Genomic DNA, 21,405 nt, shown 5'->3' with positions numbered 1-21,405 from the left:
TACAGTATATTATTCATGGTAACGAGCTAGGTCTGCATTAGATCACGAATTGCATTAATGTGTTAAATTGTATCTTTGAATTTCATTAGCGAAATGTATGTCTGATAGAAATATCGTATCCTAGATATTGGTAAGAAAAAAGCATCCTTTGTGTGTAGCTTTACTATTGGAAGCTCAAAAGGAGCAATCATTTTGGAAAGGGTATTTAGGTCACAATATTTTGGTCACACAATATTTTGGTTACAGTATTGTAATATGATACCGACCATCATTGAAATAAAATTGCAGGTTTTACTTTTTGGCATGGCTGCTCTGCTTAAGATGATTTCTCTTCCCCAGCTTGTTAATATCACCCAGAATACCCTACTGGGTGCCTGAAAAAATATTTCAACTGGTAATTGAGGCATCCAGGAAAGTGTTAAGGCCTGGATCTACTTTGAGTATTTCATTACCCACTTTGCGCCAATAAGAGAAGCTCTCTGCCTGTTCTGAGAGATACTGCTTGGTCCCCCTGTTGAGAGAGTTTCGAGAGTGGGCTCCAAAATGTTCTTAATCAACAACGGGAAAGAGTACAGTCATAAGTACACATAGTGCATTTGTAATGGGACAGTCATGCCCTGAAGGAGGAAGGAAGAGGTATGTGCGAGCACCGACAGAGTGTTTGGCTTTCCATTCACCGCTGGACTTTGTAGGAGGTAATATACTGATTATTTTTTAGTGTTTGCCATTAGACTGCAGGGGATCATTTGACCCACAGTCCCATTAGGGATGCAGGTATGTGTACTCATGACCGTACTCTTTACCGTTGTTGATTAAGAGCATTTTGGAGCCCACTCTCCTAGACTTCACAGCCCGAGTCGACGTGCTGTCTGACCTATTGGGTGCTCTGTCGCACTGTCCTGATGAAGACCCCACAATAAGGACTGAACCACCTATAACTTTTTAGGGGTCGAAACGTTGACTACTACACACCATTCAGACACGCTGTGATGACTGAAATTCATTATCAGTGTCTCAATAGTGCTATGTATATATACCGGAATACTTGGCCTGTTATAGGCCGCACAGGTTTTACTAAGTAAATCTAATGTATATATGTCATATTACCTTTCCGTTTTCAATATCCCTCACTCACTCACTTTGACCCAGAGCACCCCCACCCATTCCCATACCAGAGCGCCTATGTTGCGTATATAATTATGTTCCGCATATATGAACAACTGAGTTGTCTATAAGAAGTGATTTATGCCTTGAAAATAAATCGCATCCACTGTGAAACTCGATATTTTGGTGTTGTGAATGCCATTATTTCTTTCTTTCCTATTAATAAATTGTTGCTACTGTGACCAATTGTTTATTGTACTGTAATTTTGACCCGGGTCGGGTGGAATTTCGGGTAACCGCATTGATACTTACTCTGTTAATCCAACAGCAGACCATTGGCATTTATTCTAGAGAAATAGCAATTGCTGTTATTTCAGAACTGCTGGATGGCCCTGGTGGGTTCTTTCGGACCTAAACTTTTCTGCTTCTTTGAAAAATACTTTTCAGCCTATCATTCATAATTGTATTCTTATGTTTTTTGCAGAATTAACGAAATACAGCTTCTCTGAAGACTTTGATTCAGGTCTGACCCACAAATCGTAAAAGACTGGTGAATGAACTCTCAGTGACCGTCACACCTTCCCCAGTAACATAATCAAGCAGTTTTCAGCCTAGAACTTTCTGTTGATGGCCATGCCACACAATTTGACAATAGAAAATTCTCATCACTCCAAAAAGGAGCTTCTGTGTTTCAATGGCTCCTCTCATGGCAATGGGTTTGATTCGGACTCGCCGAGCTTGAACGAAGCGTACAACACATCATTGTGCAATGGGAGCCTACATTCCAGCTCTTGCAGCCCTTCAGACTCCTACAGCAAACCCCTCTGTAATGGAACACCCACAAAGAAGGCACAGTACGATAGTGATGAACCATGTGGAATTAAATTCGTCCCATCTGAGAAGGAGTACTTGTGTGGATGGGGCGCCTTTACTCCTAGTTTCTTACAGTATTTTAATACACCAAAAGGAGTGCTGTTTTTCCTCTGTGTTGCTTCCTTTCTGCAGGGTATGATTGTCAACGGCTTTATCAACACTGTCATCACCTCCATAGAACGGCGATTTGACCTTCGCAGCTATCACAGTGGGCTGATCGCCAGTTCCTACGACATTGCTGCATGTGTTTGCTTGATTTTCGTCAGCTACTTTGGGGGCAATGGACACAAACCTCAGTGGTTAGGTTGGGGGGCACTGATCATGGGGATTGGCTCTGTAGTGTTTGCACTACCCCATTTTATGACTAGCCAATACGAGGTGCACTTCTCCGAACGGACAGGCATGTGCCATTCCAACCAGACTTTGCACTGTACGGAGAGTGCGTCCAATCTATCTAACTACAGGTTTCTCTTCATGTTTGGACAGTTCCTTCATGGTGTTGGGGCTACACCACTCTACACACTCGGAGTGACATATTTAGATGAAAATGTGAAGTCCAACTATTCTCCGGTTTACATTGGTAAGACACATGGCCCTTGGAGGAGGGAAACATGTTGGATTTAGTAACTGATGTTCATTGAATAGAAAGCCAGTGATTGGATACCAGTTGACCAACGCCGCAGTAAACCTTTATTTTGTAGTTGTTGTAGCATTATAGACAGCTGCAGCTCCTCCATTATGGTGAGGAGCTTCACCCCACTGCCTAAGCCACCAGATGAAAATATGTAAATTAAAATGATAATAAAGCAGTTTTATTACCATTTTATTTTACATGGTGGAGTCAGAGCCGAGTCTTGAGGGCGGGGCCATGCTCTGACAGTTGCAGGAGGAGTGGTGGGGACGGGGCACTGCAAGTGCGCATGACGGTTTGCCTGGCTGCCTTAGGACGGCCAAACGTCATGTATAATTAGATATCTTTCGGCTAGAGCATGGGGAACAGCAGGCACAGGCTCCCAGTTCCTCTGGGAGTGTAAAACCAGCCTGCTCCGTTCAATCCCAGCACTACTTTCATGCTGCTTAACAGTATTACCAGCATGAGAGCAGCGTCTGGATTGGTGCAGGGGAGTGCTGGAGCCTGTGATCAGGATCAGAAGAGCAACGAGGCAGCAGATAAGTTTTCATTTTAATGGATTTGTTTTTATTGTTGCCCATGCTGCCTCACCACTTTTCCCTGTTGGAAGCCACCACTGATTATAGAGGAGGTGAAAATAACATGGATGTGTTGCGTGTTTGAACATTTTGATTTTAAATGGTCACCTTCATATAATACACAATTTGAGGCATAGTTGATTATTTTGGTACTGGTTTTGGCTATGTGAGGCAGTTCATTGAGAGAATCGGTGTGACTCCTAAGTATGATTCAAGTACTTAACATCCTCCTTTAGATTGCATAGAAAGTTTCTGACACCGTAGAGTAGCACATGACATTTGTGGAATATTGGACATCATCTAAAGTCTTCAGTCGACTAAAAGCAGATCTGGTTTCCAGTGGTTGTGGACATAATGAGGACTAGGTATACATTGTAGCCTTCATATGTGCACCTTCTCAAAGTGAAAATGCAAACATTTGTAGCTTTGCCGTGAAGTACACAAGTAGGTACATTACAAGAGGGTGGATGAGCAGTTCAGTTACAGTTCGCTTTTGTGTCCACCATGGCATGTCAGGTGTCAATAAACTACAATCTCGTACGAATTAATAATTAATTTTTTTATAATGGTAAAACACTTCTTACTTATGATAGAGCTTTAGGGGTTAAAATGCTTCAAGGGCTGTGCCAAAAAAACCTCTGATGCAGGGACTCTGGAGGCCGCTGATCTCTAAATGATTACTGTACTTAAATACAAATATGTACAAGCATGAAATCAGCTAGAAGAATGAAATAAGCTCGCAGCTGTATCACAGTGAATATATGTGTGCGCAGGGCTGTAAGTATGTGACTTGTCTATCTCTGCCTAGTTATTACAAGCACAGAGGCTTGAGTTTGTTGCACACACTTCACCTGGTGTGGAAACACCACAATGTAAACAAACAATTTTAACAATGTTACAATATGTATTCCTATATTTTCACCCAAACATTTTTTTCATCAATGTGCTTTACATTGTCATTGTATCAATGAATTAATCATTCAATCATTGTATTCTTCATATACATGTACAAAAACAATAACAAGACAGCCCCATTCTTGATAGCGAAAACGTCCTTTTTTCTTTACACCTGCCACCATCTACCACACTAACTGGGGTGTTAATCTACCGTCCGCCAGGACAGGTAGGGTGTTTCATAAACTCACTCATGGATGCCATCTCCTCCCTGGCTTGCGTGACTCCAAACTTCACAATCCTCGGGGACTTAAATCTCCACTTCGATGATCAAGGCAATAAACTTGCCACAGACTTAAAATCTGATCTAAATTCCTTTAATCTACAACTACTCCGCAATGATCCCACCCACATGAAAGGACACCTATTGGACCCCATCTTCTCTAACCTCTCCAAACTCTCTGTTCAAACTCCTCTCCCTCTTCCCTGCTCTGACCACTTCTTGGTTCCTTTCAAATTCCAACTTCCAGGGAAGATCTCGGATACTCCTCGTCCCCGGGCCCCGTCACGTCCATGGAAAAAACTAGACACAATCCTATGGGAACGCTCTCTGTCCTCCACTCTACCCACAGTCGACCCCGACCCCTCCAAAGCCGAAATTCAATTGCATAAATGGATTAGTGACTCTCTCAATACAGTCCTGCCACTCAAAGCCTTCCCTCCTAATAGGAAATCCTCTAAACTACCGTGGTTCACTGAGGAACTACGTGAATTAAGATGGAAAGGCAAAAGGCTTGAACGCCAATGGAGAAAGCACTGGAACACAGAAGACAGAAGCGGATACAAAGCCCACATTAGGCTCTACAAAAATGCACTAAAAACGGCACAGGCCTCCTACTTTGAGGATCAAATAGCATCCGCGACCAACTCCGCAAAAGAGACCTATCGGATAGTTAAACTCCTCTCCAAAATACAGGAACCCCCACCACCACCAGACCTGGACGGCGCAAAATGCAACCAGATGGCCGAATTTTTTTTCGAAAAAATCGAAAAAATCCTGAACTCCCTCCCGGCGGCGCCAATCACACTAAGAGGCCCTTATCACCCTGCTTCCCAAGACACCCCGAGGTTGCTCTCCTTCCCCCAAATCACCACCGAAACGTTTCTCAACGTCCTGCATAAAGTCAAAAGCGGCGCCCCATCAGATCCAGCCCCGATCAGTAAACTGAAGCAAGTTGCTTCCACCATAGCCCCTCCTCTCACCAATCTGATCAACGCCTCCTTCGAAAATGGCACAGTCCCAGCAAACTGGAAAAAAGCCATTGTGAAGGCTCTCATAAAAAAACCGCATCTTGACCCCACAGACCCATCAAACTTCAGACCGATCTCACTGTTACCGGCTATTAGCAAAATCGCCGAGAGAGTAGCAAATCAACACCTTTCTGAGTTCCTAGAGACCAATCATCTCCTCCGCCAAACCCAGACAGGTTTCAGACCAGGACAAGGGACGGATACCGCACTGTTAGCCGTGGTCGAAGAAGCTAGGGGCATACTGGACGCAGGAGGATCAGTGGCAGTGATCCTCCTCGACCTGAGTGCCGCCTTCGACACGGTGGACCACGCAACCCTTGTTCACCGTCTTGGACTGATAGGAGTGGCGGATTCCGCATCAGCTTGGATCTCATCCTTCCTTTTCAAGTGACAAATGGATACTCCATCTCCAAGGCTCAGGCACTTAAGTGTGGGGTGCCCCAGGGATCCTCCCTGAGCCCCACACTTTTTAACGTGTATATGGCACCCCTCGAGGATGTTGTTAAACCTTTTGGGATTAAATCAATAATGTACGCCGATGACACTCAGCTCGTCGTTTCCCTCAACCAATCAGACAACGCCCTCTCCAATCTATTCAGTTGTCTGGAAAAGGTGCACCAGTGGATGTGCGAGTCCCGGTTAAAACTGAATGGGGAAAAATCAGAAATACTCCTCCTGGGAAACCCAAATAAAATCCCCACACCCCTTCCCTGGCCACCTTGCATGGGATCTCCACCATCCCCAAAATCCGAAGTAAAAAGCCTAGGGATATGGTTGAACCAGGATCTCAGTTTCAAAACACAAGCGAGGAAAACTGCGGGAACTTGCTTCGGCCTTATGAAGATGGCACGAAAGATCCTCCATCTTCTCCCCCTTCAATCCAGGAAGCTCTTGATGCAGGGGCTGGTGAACTCCAGATTGGACAATGGGAATGTCCTATATCTGGGGGCCCCAGTCTCTGTAGTCCACAGACTTCAATGTGCACAAAATGCGGCGGCAAGAATACTCACAGGAACCGCAGCGAGGAACTCGGCCAAGCCAGCCCTTAGAAGTCTGCACTGGCTGCCAGTTAAGGAACGGGTCAACTTCAAGACCCTGTGCATTGCCCATAGAATAATGCACAATGAAGGCCCTCCCATCCTCAGGCCGCTTGTGTCTCATCAACAATCAAGCAGACAACTTAGATCTAACTCCCTCTCCCTGGCAAAAGTCCCCAGAATCAGGAAGGCCAGAACAGGTGGTCGCCTGTTTTCGTACAATGCCCCCAGACTATGGAATGCCCTCCCACTCTCCCTGAGGCAAGAACAAAACCACCTCAGATTTAGGAAAAGACTGAAGACCCTACTCTTCCCCTGAGCACTCCCCCCATGACTTCCCACCCTACAGGACTGTGTTCACTAGCGCCGGGATACCCAAGGGTAGCTGTGCGCTCTACAAAACCCAAAATCAAATCAAATCAAATCAAATCAACAATAATATTCTTAAATTCATTCTCTGTTCATTGCTGGCGCCCATTCTTAAATTCCTTCTCTGTTCATTGCTGGCGCCCAATGCATTTCAGAACTAATTACAGTTCCTTCTTCAGGAGATACTCTGTAAATGAAACATGATAAGTACTGTCAAAGTCCATGCATGGCTCAAAATAACTGAACATTTCCTAATTTACAACCACTAAAACCACTGTGTGAATTTTTATCATGCTGATACCCAATGTGTGTATTGAATATGTGCTGTACCCTACCTTCCTCTGATGCAAACAAGCCTTAATCTCCTGTGTGCCTGTAAGTAAAACTGAAAACAACCGAAAACACCCAAGTTCAATGCCACTATCATCGCGTAAACAACTCATATTGTAATATCCAAAATGCCTTAAACGCGAACGCTTACCTCTATTGCCAAATTTCAATGATCAGAATCTGTAAATAATCGCCAACCGTATGCATTAGTACCATCCTGATATGCATGGTGCTAAAAGAAGAGAATCACTCGATAAACATTATAATTCCAGCACGACGCCACAAGGGCTTACCTTGATCTATTTCCCCTAAATCATGATTTCTGTAAGAACAGACAGACAGAATACTGGTAAGTTACCGTAACCCAGACTCCCGTATGACTAGCAAAAAGATTATAGCCCGCAACGGACTCATACCTTAACGCGTTCAGGACAAGGTCCTCAGATCAACTTCCGTATACTACCGTGGCCGCCCGAATGGTCCCGCGGGGATAATAAAGGCTATGACGTGAATGCTAGACACGAAAAATGGACTGATATAAAAGTGAGGATGTCTTCCTTAATTTTAGGCTGCCATCTTAGAGTAAGCACCTAAAACGGAATCAAACCAATTACACAGGATTCCGGTGTGTAATCTCCTCATATATTGAACGTCCAAAAACTGTACCACGCGCATAGATTAGAACGATGCCTAAAAAAGCAATGAAAATATTAAGAAAAATATTTCTGCGAATATTGACCTACTATAAAGCCACTGTTGTAAAAAATATAGTGGAAATGAATACCCAAAGAACGTCAATTCATAATACGGACGTCTCAAGAATGCCTCCTGAAAAACGTCAGAAAAAGAACTAAGTGTTGCACTTATCCTAGGTTTCCACTCATAGTGCACTGCACCAATGGTGTGCTTATGAGATGTGTTAGGCTATAAGATGACTCTGAATGTATAACTGTAACTCGATTCAGCAATAGTATGGAATCACACAATTTTTCCGTGACCTGGATGATACGTGATTGTGAAAATCTTAGCCATGTGTGTGTTCCAATGTCTTGCCTATTGTAGGGATGCTTCTAGTCAATGAATATTCTGAATGTACAGTATGTATATAAACATATGCTGACCAGCTGCTGGTCCTAAATGAAACATGACATATCCAACCTATCATTACGTCCTTTTGGAATCATTGATTCTAGGGTTTTTATCCAGTATACTTCGCTTTGGAGCAATTTTTTGTGGTTATCTATGCCTGGCCTGACTTGTACTTGCTCGATAACCTGAAACCGTAGTTGTGAAATAGAATGGTTCTCCTCCGTCCAATGTGCTGCTAGTGCTGAGGTTATGTTTTTTGTGCGAATGCGACTTTTGTGCTCAGTAAGCCTGATTTTAATTTTGCGTTCAGTCTTTCCAACGTATATCTTTCCGCACAGGCATTTTATTCAATATATAACATTCTGCGTAATACAGTCACTTGTATGCCTCAATGGTATTTGAGCTCCTGTAGTTGGATGCATTAACATGTTACCTGGAATGACATTGTTCCAATGGGTGCAGTTGTGACATTTTAAAGTTCCTTTCCAATGCTTGTTTTGTGGATGCTTTGTAGTTTTTGATAGCAGCTCCCAGAGATTCCTCCCTCTGTTATACACATGAACTGGCAAGTCCTTGTAAATGTTATTGAAATCTGGTTCATTAGCCAAAATCTCCCATCTTGTATTTACAATTTTCCTAATCGCTGCTGACATAGTGATGTATCTAAATACAAATACTATTTTCATTAGTTCTTTTTGTTACTTTTGGAACAAATAATTCTTTGCGTTCTTTGTTGGCTGCTCTGGTTATGCACTCTTGTAATATCCTGTCAGGAAAACCTCTTCGTTTGAATCTTTGTTGGTATTCTTCCGTTTTTGCCAGACTTGTTTCAGGATCTGAACATATTCTCTTTATTCTCACGAACTGAGAGTATGGAAGATTTTTTATGAGACTTCTCGGGAAAAAGCTGGAGTATTCCATAGCATTATTGCGGTCCGTGGCGTTAGTGTATATTTGTGTGTGCAATCCTCTGCCATCTTGTGTTTTGATTATTGTCACATCCAAATATTCAATAGTTTTGTTGTCAGTTTTGTAGGTGAACTAAATCCTCGGATCAAATGTATTCAACTGTTGTATCATAGATTCCGATGTTTCACGAGTGTCCATCCAAATCAAAAAGATGTCATCTATAAATCTGCAGTATAGTTTGATCTTCGACCACCATGTTTTGTTACTCATCAGGTTGTGGTACTCGAATTAAGCCATAAAAATGTTCGCGTACGCAGGCGCCCCTGAAAAACCTATAGAGGTTCCAGTAAGCTGTGCGTAGTATCTATCGCCCCAACTGAAGTAACTGTATTGCAGACAAAAGTTAAGCAATTGTAATAATAATACTTTACTTGTGTTGAGATCTTCCAACTGTAGTAGGTCCCATTCCACAGCTTCCAGACGTACGGCATGTGGTATGGAGGTGTAAAGTGCTACAACGTCTATTGTACAGAGTACCCACGATTCTTGCATGTCCTGTTGAGTGCTTTCCAATTTAGATAAGAAATCTGTGGTATCTTTTATATATGATCTCCACTGTTGTACGAACTGCTGCAAAAAGTGGTCAAGATATCTCCCGAGCGGGTCAGAAATTGACCCGCATCCCATTACTATCGGACAAGATTGTATCTTTTGACGTTTTTCAAATTCAAGGCCTTGATGTCTTTTTTGATCATTATTTCAAAAGTATCTAGCATCTTATGTGAGATGGGTGCTTGGAAGGTACTTTTGGGTTTGAACTTCATTTGTTCAATAGTCTGATCCCTTTGTTTAGTACTGACCACATTGCTGGAAAAATGGCGCAACCGTAATGTTCACAGAAAGGGGCTACAGGAGGCCTGCCCGACCAGGCGAGGAAAATGCAGGCAAATCTTTACGAAGCGGGAAGAACGTAGTTTAATAATCAATATCTCATCTAAGCAACTTACGACACAACAAACCAGAGTGCTAAATAAATGACTATCCTGTGTACCAACCAACACCCCCAACCACATGGAATTGGAAGCATCCTTATACAGATTTATAAGAACATTACGGTTGCGCCATTTTTTCAGCAATGTGGTCAATACTGAACAAAGGGATCAGACTATTGAACAAATGAAGTTCAAACCCAAAGTACCTTCCAAGCACCCATCTCACATAAAATGCTAGATACTTTTGAAGTAATGATCAAAAAAGACATCAAGGCCTTGAATTTGAAAAAAATCAAAAGATACAATCTAACTAAACATGACAGAGTGACAATACAATCTATAGCTAACAACCCTGAATTAACAATTCAGCCGACTGATAAGGGGGGAGCGATTGTCCTTATGGACACCGCCTTCTACCATCAAAAAGTCAATTCACATGTCATGGATTTGAATACGTACCATTGGAAACTGATCCCACAATGGAACTTCTTGGCTTTGGGGCAACCTTTACCAGACACAGTTGACATGGGCTGGATTGATGACCCCATAAGATTGTATCTCACCACATCTAATCCTAGGCGACCACAGTTGTACATGATACCAAAGATTCACAAGAGTCTTCTTGACCCCCCTTTTAGGCCGATAGTATCGGGTTGCGGGTCAATTTTTGACCAGCTCGGGAGATATCTTGACCACTTTTTGCAGCAGTTCGTACAACAGTGGAGATCATATATAAAAGATACCACATATTTCTTATCTAAATTGGAAAGCACTCAACAGGACATGCAAGAATCGTGGCTACTCTGTGCAATAGACGTTGTAGCACTTTACACCTCCATACCACATGCCGCAGGTCTGGAATCTGTGGAATGGGCCCTACTACAGTTGGAAGATCTCAACACAAGTAAAGTATTATTATTGCAATTGCTTAACTTTTGTCTGCAATACAGTTACTTCAGTTGGGGCGATAGATACTACGCACAGCTTACTGGAACCTCTATGGGTTTTTCAGAGGGTCCTGCGTACGCAAACATTTTTATGGCTTCATTCGAGTACCACAATCTGATGAGTAACAAAACATGGTGGTCGAAGATCAAACTATACCGCAGATTTATAGATTACATCTTTTTGATTTGGATGGACACTCGTGAAACATTGGAATCTATGATACAACAGTTGAATACATTTGATCGGAGGATTCAGCTCACCTACAAAATTGACAACAAAACTATTGAATATTTGGATGTGACAATAATCAAAACACAAGATGTCAGAGGATTGCACACACAAATATACACTAAGGCCACGTACCGCAATAATGCTTTGGAATACTCCAGCTTTCACTCAAGAAGTCTCATAAAAAATCTGCCATGCTCTCAATTCGTGAGAATAAAGAGAATATGTTCAGATCCTGAAACAAGTCTAGCAAAAATGGAAGAATACCAACAAAGATACAAACAAAGAGGTTATCCCGTCAGGATATTACAAGAGTGCAAAACCAGAGCAGCCACCAAAGAACGCAAAGAATTATTTGTTCCAAAAGTAACAAAAAGAACTAATGAAGTAGTATTTGTATCTAGATAAACCACTATGTCAGCAGCGATTAAGAAAATTGTAAATACAAGATGGGAGCTTTTGGCTAATGAACCAGATTTCAATAACATTTACAAGGACTTGCCAGTTCATGCGTACAACAGAGGGAGGAATCTCCGGGAGCTGCTATCAAAAACTACAAAGCATACCCAAAACAAGCATTGGAAAGGAACTTTAAAATGTCACAACTGCACCCATTGCAACAATGTCATTCCAGGTAACATGTTAATGCATCCAACTACCGGAGCTCAAATACCATTGAGGCATACAAGTGACTGTAATACGCAGAATGTTATATATTTCATAAAATGCCTGTGCGGAAAGATATACGTTGGAAAGACTGAACGCAAAATTAAGATCAGGCTTACTGAGCACAAAAGTCGCATTTGCACAAAGAACGTAACCTCAGCAGTAGCAGCACATTAGACGGAGGTTAACCATTTTATTTCACAACGGTGGTTTCAGTTTATCGAGCAAGTACAAGTCAGGCCAGGCATAGATAACAACAAAAAATTGCTCCAACGCGAAGTATACTGGATAAAAACCCTAGAATCAATGATTCCAAAAGGACTTAATGTTAGATTGGATATGTCATGTTTCATTTAGGACCAGCAGCTGGTCAGCATATGTTTATATACATTCTGTACATTCAGAATATTCATTGACTAGAAGCATCCCTACAATTGGCAAGACATTGGAACACACCCATGGCTACGTTTTTCACAATCACGTATCATCCAGGTTACGGAAAACTTTTGTGACTCCATACTATTGCTGAATCTAGGGACAGTCATACATTCAGAGTCAGCTTATAGCCTAACACATCTCATAAGCACACCATTGGTGCAGTACATTACGAGTGGAAACCTAGGATGAGTGCAACACTTAGTTCTTTTTCTGACGTTTTTCAGGAGGCATTCTTGAGACGTCCGTATTATGAATTGACGTTCTTTGGGTATTCATTTCCACTATATTTTTTACAACAGTGGCTTCATAGTAGGTCAATATTCGCAGGAATATTTTTATTAATTTTTATTGCTTTTTTAGGCATCGTTCTAATCTATACGCGTGGTACAGTTTTCGGACGTTCAATATATGAGGAGATTACACACCGGAATCCTGTGTAATTGGTTTGATTCCGTTTTAGGTGCTTACTCTAAGATGGCGGCCACCTAAAAGTAAGGAAGACATCCTCATTTTTATATCAGTCCCTTTTTTCGTGTCTAGCATTCACACGTCATAGCCTTTAATATCCCCGCGGCACCATTCCGGCGGACACTGGAGTATACAGAAGTTGATCTGAGGAGCTTGTCCTGAACGCGTTAAGGTTTGAGTCTGTTGCGGGCTATAATAGTTTTTCTAGTCATACCGGAGTCTGGGTTATTGAAACTTACCAGTAATCTGTCTGTCTGTTCTTACTTATATCATGATTTAGGGGAAATAGATCAAGGTAAGCCCTTGCGGCGTCGCGATAGAATTATAATGTTTATCGAGTGATTTTCTTCTTTTAGCACCATGCATATCAGGATGGTACTAATGCATACGGTTGGCGATTATTTTGCAGATTCTGATAATTGAAATTTGGCAATAGAGGTAAGCGTTCACGTTTAAGGCATTATGGATATTACAATATTAGTTGTTTACGCGATGATAATGGCATTGAACTTGGGTGTTTTCAGTTTTACTTACAGGTACACAGGAGATTGAGGCTTGTTTACATCAGATGAAGGTAGGGTACAGCACATATTCAATACACACATTGGGTATCAGCATGATAAAAATTTACACAGTGGTTTTAGTGGTTGTAAATTAGGAAATGTTGAGTGATTTTGATCCATGCATGGACTTTGACAGTACTTATCATATGTTTCATTTACAGATTAGCCCCTGAAGAAGGAACTGTAATTAGTTCCGAAATGCATTGGGCGCCAGCAATGAACAGAGAATTAATTTAAGAATGGGCGCCAGCAATGAACAGAGAATGAATTTAAGAATATGATTTTTATTATTTTTGTACATGTACATGTATATGAAGAATACAATGATTGAATGATTAATTCATTGATACAATGACAATGTAAAGCACATTGATGAAAAGTTATTTTTTGAGTTTTTGAAAATATAGGAATAAATATTGTAACATATTGTTGAAATTGTTTGTTTACATTGTGGTGTTTCCACACCAGGTGAAGTGTGCGCAACAAATTCAAGCCTCTGTGCTTGTAATAACTACGCATTACCAGTAGCAAGGGTTCACAGCTCTTGCGTGTTGCAGCACCCCAAATATATTTTGGATTAGGAAGGACTATGTAGGAGTGCACCCCCCACTATATATATATATATATATATATATATATATATATATATATATATATATATATATATATATATATATATATATATATATATATATATATATACATATATATATATATATATATATTCAGTTTTGTCTATCTCTGCAGCATATCTATGCATATAAAATCTCTATTAAAGATCTAATCCCTGCTAAATAAATGATTCCAGATTTCCTGAGATCCACCAGAGGCAGGAAGCAGTGTCGTTCAGGGGAGGCACTCTTCGAAAGCCCCACCCCTACCTGCAGTCGCTCACAAGTACATTCAATTTCTCAAAAAGTTTTAATGTCGTTTTCTAGGCATTTTCTGTTGCGTGCTTTTGTGCAATTTTGCCAGTCGACTCCCGCAGTTAGACGGAAGTTTGAACACCAGAGCTATAAAAATACTGCTATAGTTACACATATTAGGAGCGGTGACATTTAGGTCTCTTTATCATTTGTCCAAGTATCCTAGCCCAAAGGAACCGCGGATGGTTCAAATAGATAGCATTCTGGCGCCCTTTAGAAAACTCAGGTACAGCCACCAAATGGGGAGCGGAGGAAGTGGGTCATTATCCACAGAGACAACTTGTTTATTTCGCGATAATTATACAAGTCATATGTCACCGAGAGGGCTAACATTGTTGCTCCTGACATCCTGTCATAGTGTACTATTATATCCTTATGTTTTGAGAGACTCTGGTGATATCTCAGAGGCAGCAAAATCCCTGTGGGCTCTCACTAAAAATGCGGCTGAGGATCAGACTTGAGAGAGGAGACATGCTTGCTATAACCCTTCCAAAGATTGCCTCATATGTTATTCACAAGCCGTGCACAGAGAACCAAATAAGGGCTACAGCGCCTAGCTTGGAAAGATGAATATAAATATAAGCATTGATCCAGTTAAATCCATAATGTCATTTAATATTGCATCATAAAATAAGGGGTATCATACTTCCAGTGGTACTTTTTTCATATCGTTTGGCTTTTTCTAGTACTTATTTCGAAGAGACTAAACGTTAATTAAAAGTACCTATTCATAATATCATTGAAAAAGACCTTTAACTGCCATCGGTTTATTTTGTTTGAAAAGGTGGATCTTGAGTTAAGGAATAATATATAGATTCGGTAATATTCCAGTGCTCATAACACTAGATGGTGCCATAGCACTAGAAACTGAATTCACTCATTACGTAGTAACCAGTACCCAGACAGCTTATCAAACTGATTAGAAAAAGTGTCCCTGGAGCTGTTATTGCTTATCTTTGATGATAACGATGTCAAGTGGTCAGTGAGCCACGCTCGTGTCTCATTTTGTTCATCAGAGCTTCCAACAGATCTTACCAAGTTGGATATCAACTTCCAGCCCTCGGGGTTTTCATATTTTACATAAGCATCCCCTAGATTATATCACTGACGGATAAACTTTTTGAATATTCTGGTTGCTGCTCTGTACATTTATGGACCAGAAAATTAGATCTACGGTGTGTCATTGGGAATTCCATTTTCCTAGATGTAGAAAAGGCTTCCCACCACGTGAAAGGAGTCCGCGCTGCTGCAAGATATCTGTGGGATCATTGTCCTCCTTACACTATCTGGCAACCTGGCTTTAGGGAAACTTCAAAAATTAGTAGAAAGACGAACCATGCATGTCTGCACTAATGCAAACAATGAACACAAACGCAATATTTTTCACAAATGCTCATTTTCTACTGAAACATACTAGTTCACAAGGCTAAAAGTTAGATATTGGAATGGAGCTTGTTGCTGCGAAAAAGTGATAGAGCGATACTGGACCACATTCCATACAGCGAGCTATGACTTCCAGAAATTAGCAAGAGACAATAAAGAGCATAGCATTGAGAGGTGAGCCCAGGAAGGCACAACCCGTGAGTGACAATTGCAGAAAGACAGTTCACACCAGTGAGCGATGAGTTCACTTGGGCAACTCATGACAATGATAGATTAGTACAGAAAGACTGCCTTTATCGGCCACTGCTGAATACATGGAGGCAAATCAAACCAGTGAAAGATGATTGCCCGAAGGCATGTCATCACAGTGAGGGATTAGTGCTGGACGACAGCTCAAATCAGAGAGAGATTAGTACAGGACGTCAAGTGATGTTAGGGAGAGAGGAAGACAGCTCATAGAAGTGGCACAGATACAGGCATACAACCCATTCAGTAATCGATGAATACCAGAAGGTACTACAATCTAGTAAGAGGAAAACAACAGACAAAGATCATGCAAGTGAGTGGTAAGTGCAGAAGACCCCTTAGACCAGTGTCAGATGAGTATAGGAAGACCACTCATGCCATTGAAAGATGAGTACACAATGCCAGCATACCCAAGTGAAAGGTGGGTCCAGGAATGCAGCTCACGCCACTGAGAGATGGATTCTGCAATGAAGCGTCTATCACTGAGAGATGTTTACAGGGAGTAAGCTATCAACCAAAAGGTAATTCAAGCCTGTGAAAGATTGATACAGGTACGCAGCAGACAGTAGTGAAAGATGACTAGCGAGCAGCTCAGATCAGTGCGAGAAGAGTAAAACAACTAAGGTAACAAAGATGGGTGCAGAAGGAAAGGTCACTTCAAAGAGGACGGAATGGCAGCGGATGCCAGTGAGAGGTGAACACAGGACGTCAGAGCATGCAAATGAAAGTTGTAGAGAAATCCAGCCTTTACAGTAAGCAGTGAATACCGAAAAGTCACTGCAACTAGAATGACAAGTGGATATTCCAGACACAGATCCTACCAACATACAACACCATAAGAAATAAAGTGCATACTGGATGACAGATGAGCACAGGAAGACAGCTCATGCTACTGAAAGGTGATGTAGAAAGGAGGTGTATCTGATTGAAAGATGGGCACATGGAGAACAGTCATACCAGTTGAGAGATGAAAAAGGAAAGTCAGCTCATACTAGTGAAAGATGGGTACAGAAATGCAGCTCACATATATGAGATGAGTAGAGAAAGGTGATTTGTGACAGTGAGATCTGGTGCACAAGACAGCTGAAACCAATGAGAGTACAGAAAAGTAGCTCCGCCAGTGGAGGGTTAATACAGCAAGGCAGCTCAAGCCAGTGAAAGAGGAGAACAAGAAGGCATCTCTAACTAGAGAGAGGTGGGTGGGTGGGTGGAGGAAGCAGGTCCCATGGGTGAAACAGGATTGCATGAAAACTGCTCATGCCAGTGAGAGAGGGCTAGGTGAAGGTGGTACATTCCACAGAGGAATGAGCCCAGGAACCAACTCATTACAACGAAAGCAGCCAATAACAGTGACATACTAGTTCAGGAAGGCACCTGTAACCAGTGACGAATGAGTAAAAAACAAAAGGGCTGCTTACGCTAGTGAATGTTGACTAAGGGAGAGCAGCTCAAACCAGTTAAGATTGTTCAGAGGAATAAATAGAATACAGCATGAGACAGTGTGAAGAATTTCTCCGGAGGGCCCTAATGCAGAATAACAACTGGAAATCTGGGTGTTGATGGCTGGTATGCTGTTGAAGCCTCGCAGCCAATAGATAGGAATTCTCCTTACATTTGTGCTGAGGCTAAGATAGCAGTAATGCCAAGGGCGGGTTATAGTTCAGCTGAAGCCAAGTAGGCATCCCACTAATGGGCCTTGCCTCCTATGCTTGAACAGCTTCTTTTAGGAGGAAATACTGCTGCAAGAAAAGGATTGCTGCACCCTTCAAAACTAATACAAAGAGCCAGCGCCTTTTTGAGCCACCACACATTTCTACAACCATTTCGCTAACCATGGTGTCACCCTGTAGATCCTGTGGAGTTGGAGAGGATATCTTGCCTATTGAGTCAATGCATCTGTGGCTCATGTGTCCAGTGGAGCTGAAAAGAACGAAGTCACAAGCTGTCCAGGAAATAATCTTCTTGATGGAGTGAGCCTCAATCTTTACTCATTTCAAGACCCATGCTTCGATAGTCTTATCAGCCTGCCCTGTGCCATATTTATTTGAGGTGGTTAAGAATTCTAGATATCGCCTAGATCGGGAGAGGGAATCTGTTAGATGTATTTCAGTGAACAAGCAATTCCTCTGAAAATAGCTGCCCCAGTAGTCATCTGTAAACTCCACAGGGAAGACAGGGAAAGAACAAATTCAGGAAGGTGAAGTCAATAATAATTTCCAAGGGCATGAAAGAGAAAGAAGAAACACACAAATCACATCATTGTACCACCTCCTGTCATTCAAAATCATTAGACTTCCAATCTGATACGGAGAAATACAGTTCCAGGTTGCAAACAATGTTAATAAGACACCCAGACTTTAGCCACTGAGAGGAAATTAAAATAGAAGCATTCACTATATCCTCAAATTATCTGAACACGTGTTTTTGATAACAAAAGCAAACGTATGCTGCTACACAGCGACCTCTGACTGAGAGATTACATCCTCAATGACCTACTGCTCTTCACCAGTTGTTTTTATATGAATTTAATCATACCCTTCAATGTCCTTCACTTTTATTTCCATCAGTCAGGATCAATCCCCAGTGCCATTCCAAGGGAATTTCATGAGGAAGTCAGACCAAGAATATCCACATGACCAACAGGTAAGGAAACAGGAGGTGCTCCTGCTCTGCGAAACTTGAAGTTCCCTTGCTCTGTTTGGAGTTAATGGAAGCTTTTGGTTTATAGTGGCAGAGCCTCCACTGGCACCGCTGAGATAACCCTTTGACCCGACATGCGAAATCCTGTCTACTGCATAAGCTGTCAGGTCAAAGTGTTGGTTGCTGTACCCTATTTAAGGTGGCACGACTGACACTCATGTTTTCTATCAATGAATTCCATGCAAGGTGTTCCATGTAGGGAAAATGTGGAACCATCCCCACGTGCAGCAAGATAACTCCCGCAGAACCAGGGCCATTATTTTTTATTTAAATTTTTTAAAAAAGCTCTCCCTTTGGGACTTTTTTCTCCAAAACAAAGCCACTCGACAGTGCGGATGCAACAAACAATGGTGCTTGCTGCCCAAAGTTTAGCACATGTATCAAAGGCACTGGTGTGGCAGCTCACCTGAAGTCACAAAGGTCCACACCTGCCTGAGACAAGGATCTCTAAATCTGTTAGGCGGTCCTTCGCCGGGAGAACACAGGCCATGGCTTCTAGTGACCTCGCAGTCTGGTGGGCTGCCTGACTCAGTTTAAATGACCCCATAAGCATCGCCTGATGCACAGTTAAGAGTGAACTTCAGTTCTGACTTACCAGAATTGGAAAGACATTTGGAAATTAATGCATATGTGTGAAAAGAAATGTATTCTTCCATTGCATAAATATAAGTCACAGACTATTATCCCTCTACGAAATGAATGGAAATTGTTCAGCAATTGAATTATGCTCAAGTGTGAGTTGGGTAAAGTAAGGCAATCCATACAGCAACTGGTGAGCATAAGAGTCCAGTTTATGCTACTGTATAATCGATAGTAGATGTCGATACATACCAGTGAAGAATGGCTAAGTATAGCTAGCTTGTTCTTCTTACAGATGGGAAAACAGCTCATAGCAGTGAACAGTGGTTAGAGAAAGGCAGTTGAACCATTCTGAAGTGGGTAGGAAAAAAAAGCACAGACCTATTAGCTTTTCATCGACGTGTAGATGAAGGCAGCTCATACCAGAGAGTTATAGTAGTAGAAGAAGAATTGTTACAGTCAAACAGGAAGTGAAATGCAGCTCTTAAAGTCAGAGAGAAATCTCATTGGCAAGAAAATGACTTCGATAGAAATAGTAAGAAAGAACATCGGTAATATTTGTACTAAGATTAGCTATAGCGGGTCATTAGGAGGCATCTGTAGCTAACAGCTAGCAAGGCAAAAGGGTGAAAATGGCAGACTAGAAAAGTAAAAAATAAGTTGAAGAGCAGCAATATAGATGCTGCATTTTTAAAACCAGAATTAATTGTACAATTAGCAATGTGTCTATGCGCAAAGAATGTTCTAAAACAGGTTGCTTTCTTTGCTTTCAGCGATCTTCTACACTGCAGCCATCATTGGTCCTGCGGCTGGCTACCTGCTTGGAGGGATTTTTCTGAACATGTACACAGAAATTGGCACAAAGTAAGTTACTAGAAATTCATATGAACCTTGTTTTACCACATTCCTGTAATTGTGATTGTTTCTGCCCCCTATAGATTATCAGGAGTGGGGCTGGGGGAATAAAGGGCAGAAAATCACCGGACTTGTAATGGCCCCTCAGGCAGATCTATTATGCATAGTTCAGGCTTAGATCTGGTAATGCAGAAGACGGACAGGACCATCATCACACACACATATACCTTAGTAACACTTGAAATGGTGGTGTATTTCCAAGCACCTATATTAGCAAATTAAACATAATATTTTTGCGGTAGGAATGCAGCAACTTCTACAATGATTTGAAAAAGAAAGTACACCCTCTTAAGATGTTATGCTTTTACTTAAGACATATGCTACCTATATTTAGTCCTGATCTAGTCCAGACAGTAGATGAATCCAGCCTGATATAACAATAGCACTTACGATATTTATTTCTTTTAGCATCAATTAAACAGATAAATCAACCAACATTTAGTAGCCGTCTGTGAACAAAAATAAGTTTATACAGAGATTCAGTACCATGTGAAATAAAATTAAGTAAAAGGATCATGTTAGAGTTTTAGCAGTTTCAAACATTACTTTGAAGAATTGTGCTCCACTGCCCTTTACAGAACTGCTTATGCTCGGTGATGTCGTAAGGCATTTGTTTATGTACAGCTCTCCCTAGGACCCACCATAGCATTTTAGAAGGGTTGATGTCTGGACTTAGACTTGGCTAGTCCAACATCCCAATTCTTTTCTTTTTCAGCCATTCAGTCTTAGATTTAACAGTGTGCTTTGAATCACTGTTCTTTTGCATGATCCACCCTTGGCTAAACTTTAGCAGTTGTGCAGATTGTCTCATCTTTTCACTAGAATGTACTGGTATAGAGCAGTATTAATGTGGCCTTAAATCCTCACCCCTCCATCACCATGAGGTGGGAAGTTTTTGTGGTAATACGCAGTAATTGGTGCACCCAAAGATGTTATTATTCATTATAACCAAACAACTCCACTTTGGTCTCATGTGTCCAGAGGGCACTGTTGCAAATGCCTTGTGGTTTATTTAGGCACTGCTTTGCAAACCTAAGCTGCCCTGCAATGTTATTTTTGCAGAGAATGTGTTTTCGTCCGACTACCCTTCTATGAAAGTCATACATTTTCAGCCTTTTCCTAATGGTAAAATCATAAACTCCAGCATTTACTGTATCGAGAGTAGCCTGTAGAGATTCCTTACTGCAGCTTAGGAGTTCTGTTTGATTGCTCAGAACATCATATATTT

General features: G+C 41.5%; 1 protein-coding gene across 1 annotated transcript in view; it reads left to right on the top strand.

Annotated features, from left to right (window-relative positions):
• The first annotated feature begins 1,599 nt into the window (after positions 1-1,599).
• LOC147706353 (solute carrier organic anion transporter family member 4A1-like) overlaps positions 1,600-21,405 on the top strand; it is a 345,292-nt gene continuing 325,486 nt past the window's right edge. Inside the window, exons 1-2 of the mRNA XM_086932845.1 lie at positions 1,600-2,557; positions 20,036-20,126. Of these exons, the coding sequence (XP_086788971.1) occupies positions 1,732-2,557; positions 20,036-20,126 (917 nt within the window). The 5' untranslated portion in view covers positions 1,600-1,731. The remainder of the gene's footprint in view (positions 2,558-20,035; positions 20,127-21,405) is intronic.

This window comes from Lissotriton vulgaris, chromosome 7, assembly GCF_964263255.1.
Source record: "Lissotriton vulgaris chromosome 7, aLisVul1.2, whole genome shotgun sequence".
NCBI lineage: Eukaryota > Metazoa > Chordata > Amphibia > Caudata > Salamandridae > Lissotriton > Lissotriton vulgaris.
This window is presented reverse-complemented; position numbering and strand designations above follow the sequence as displayed.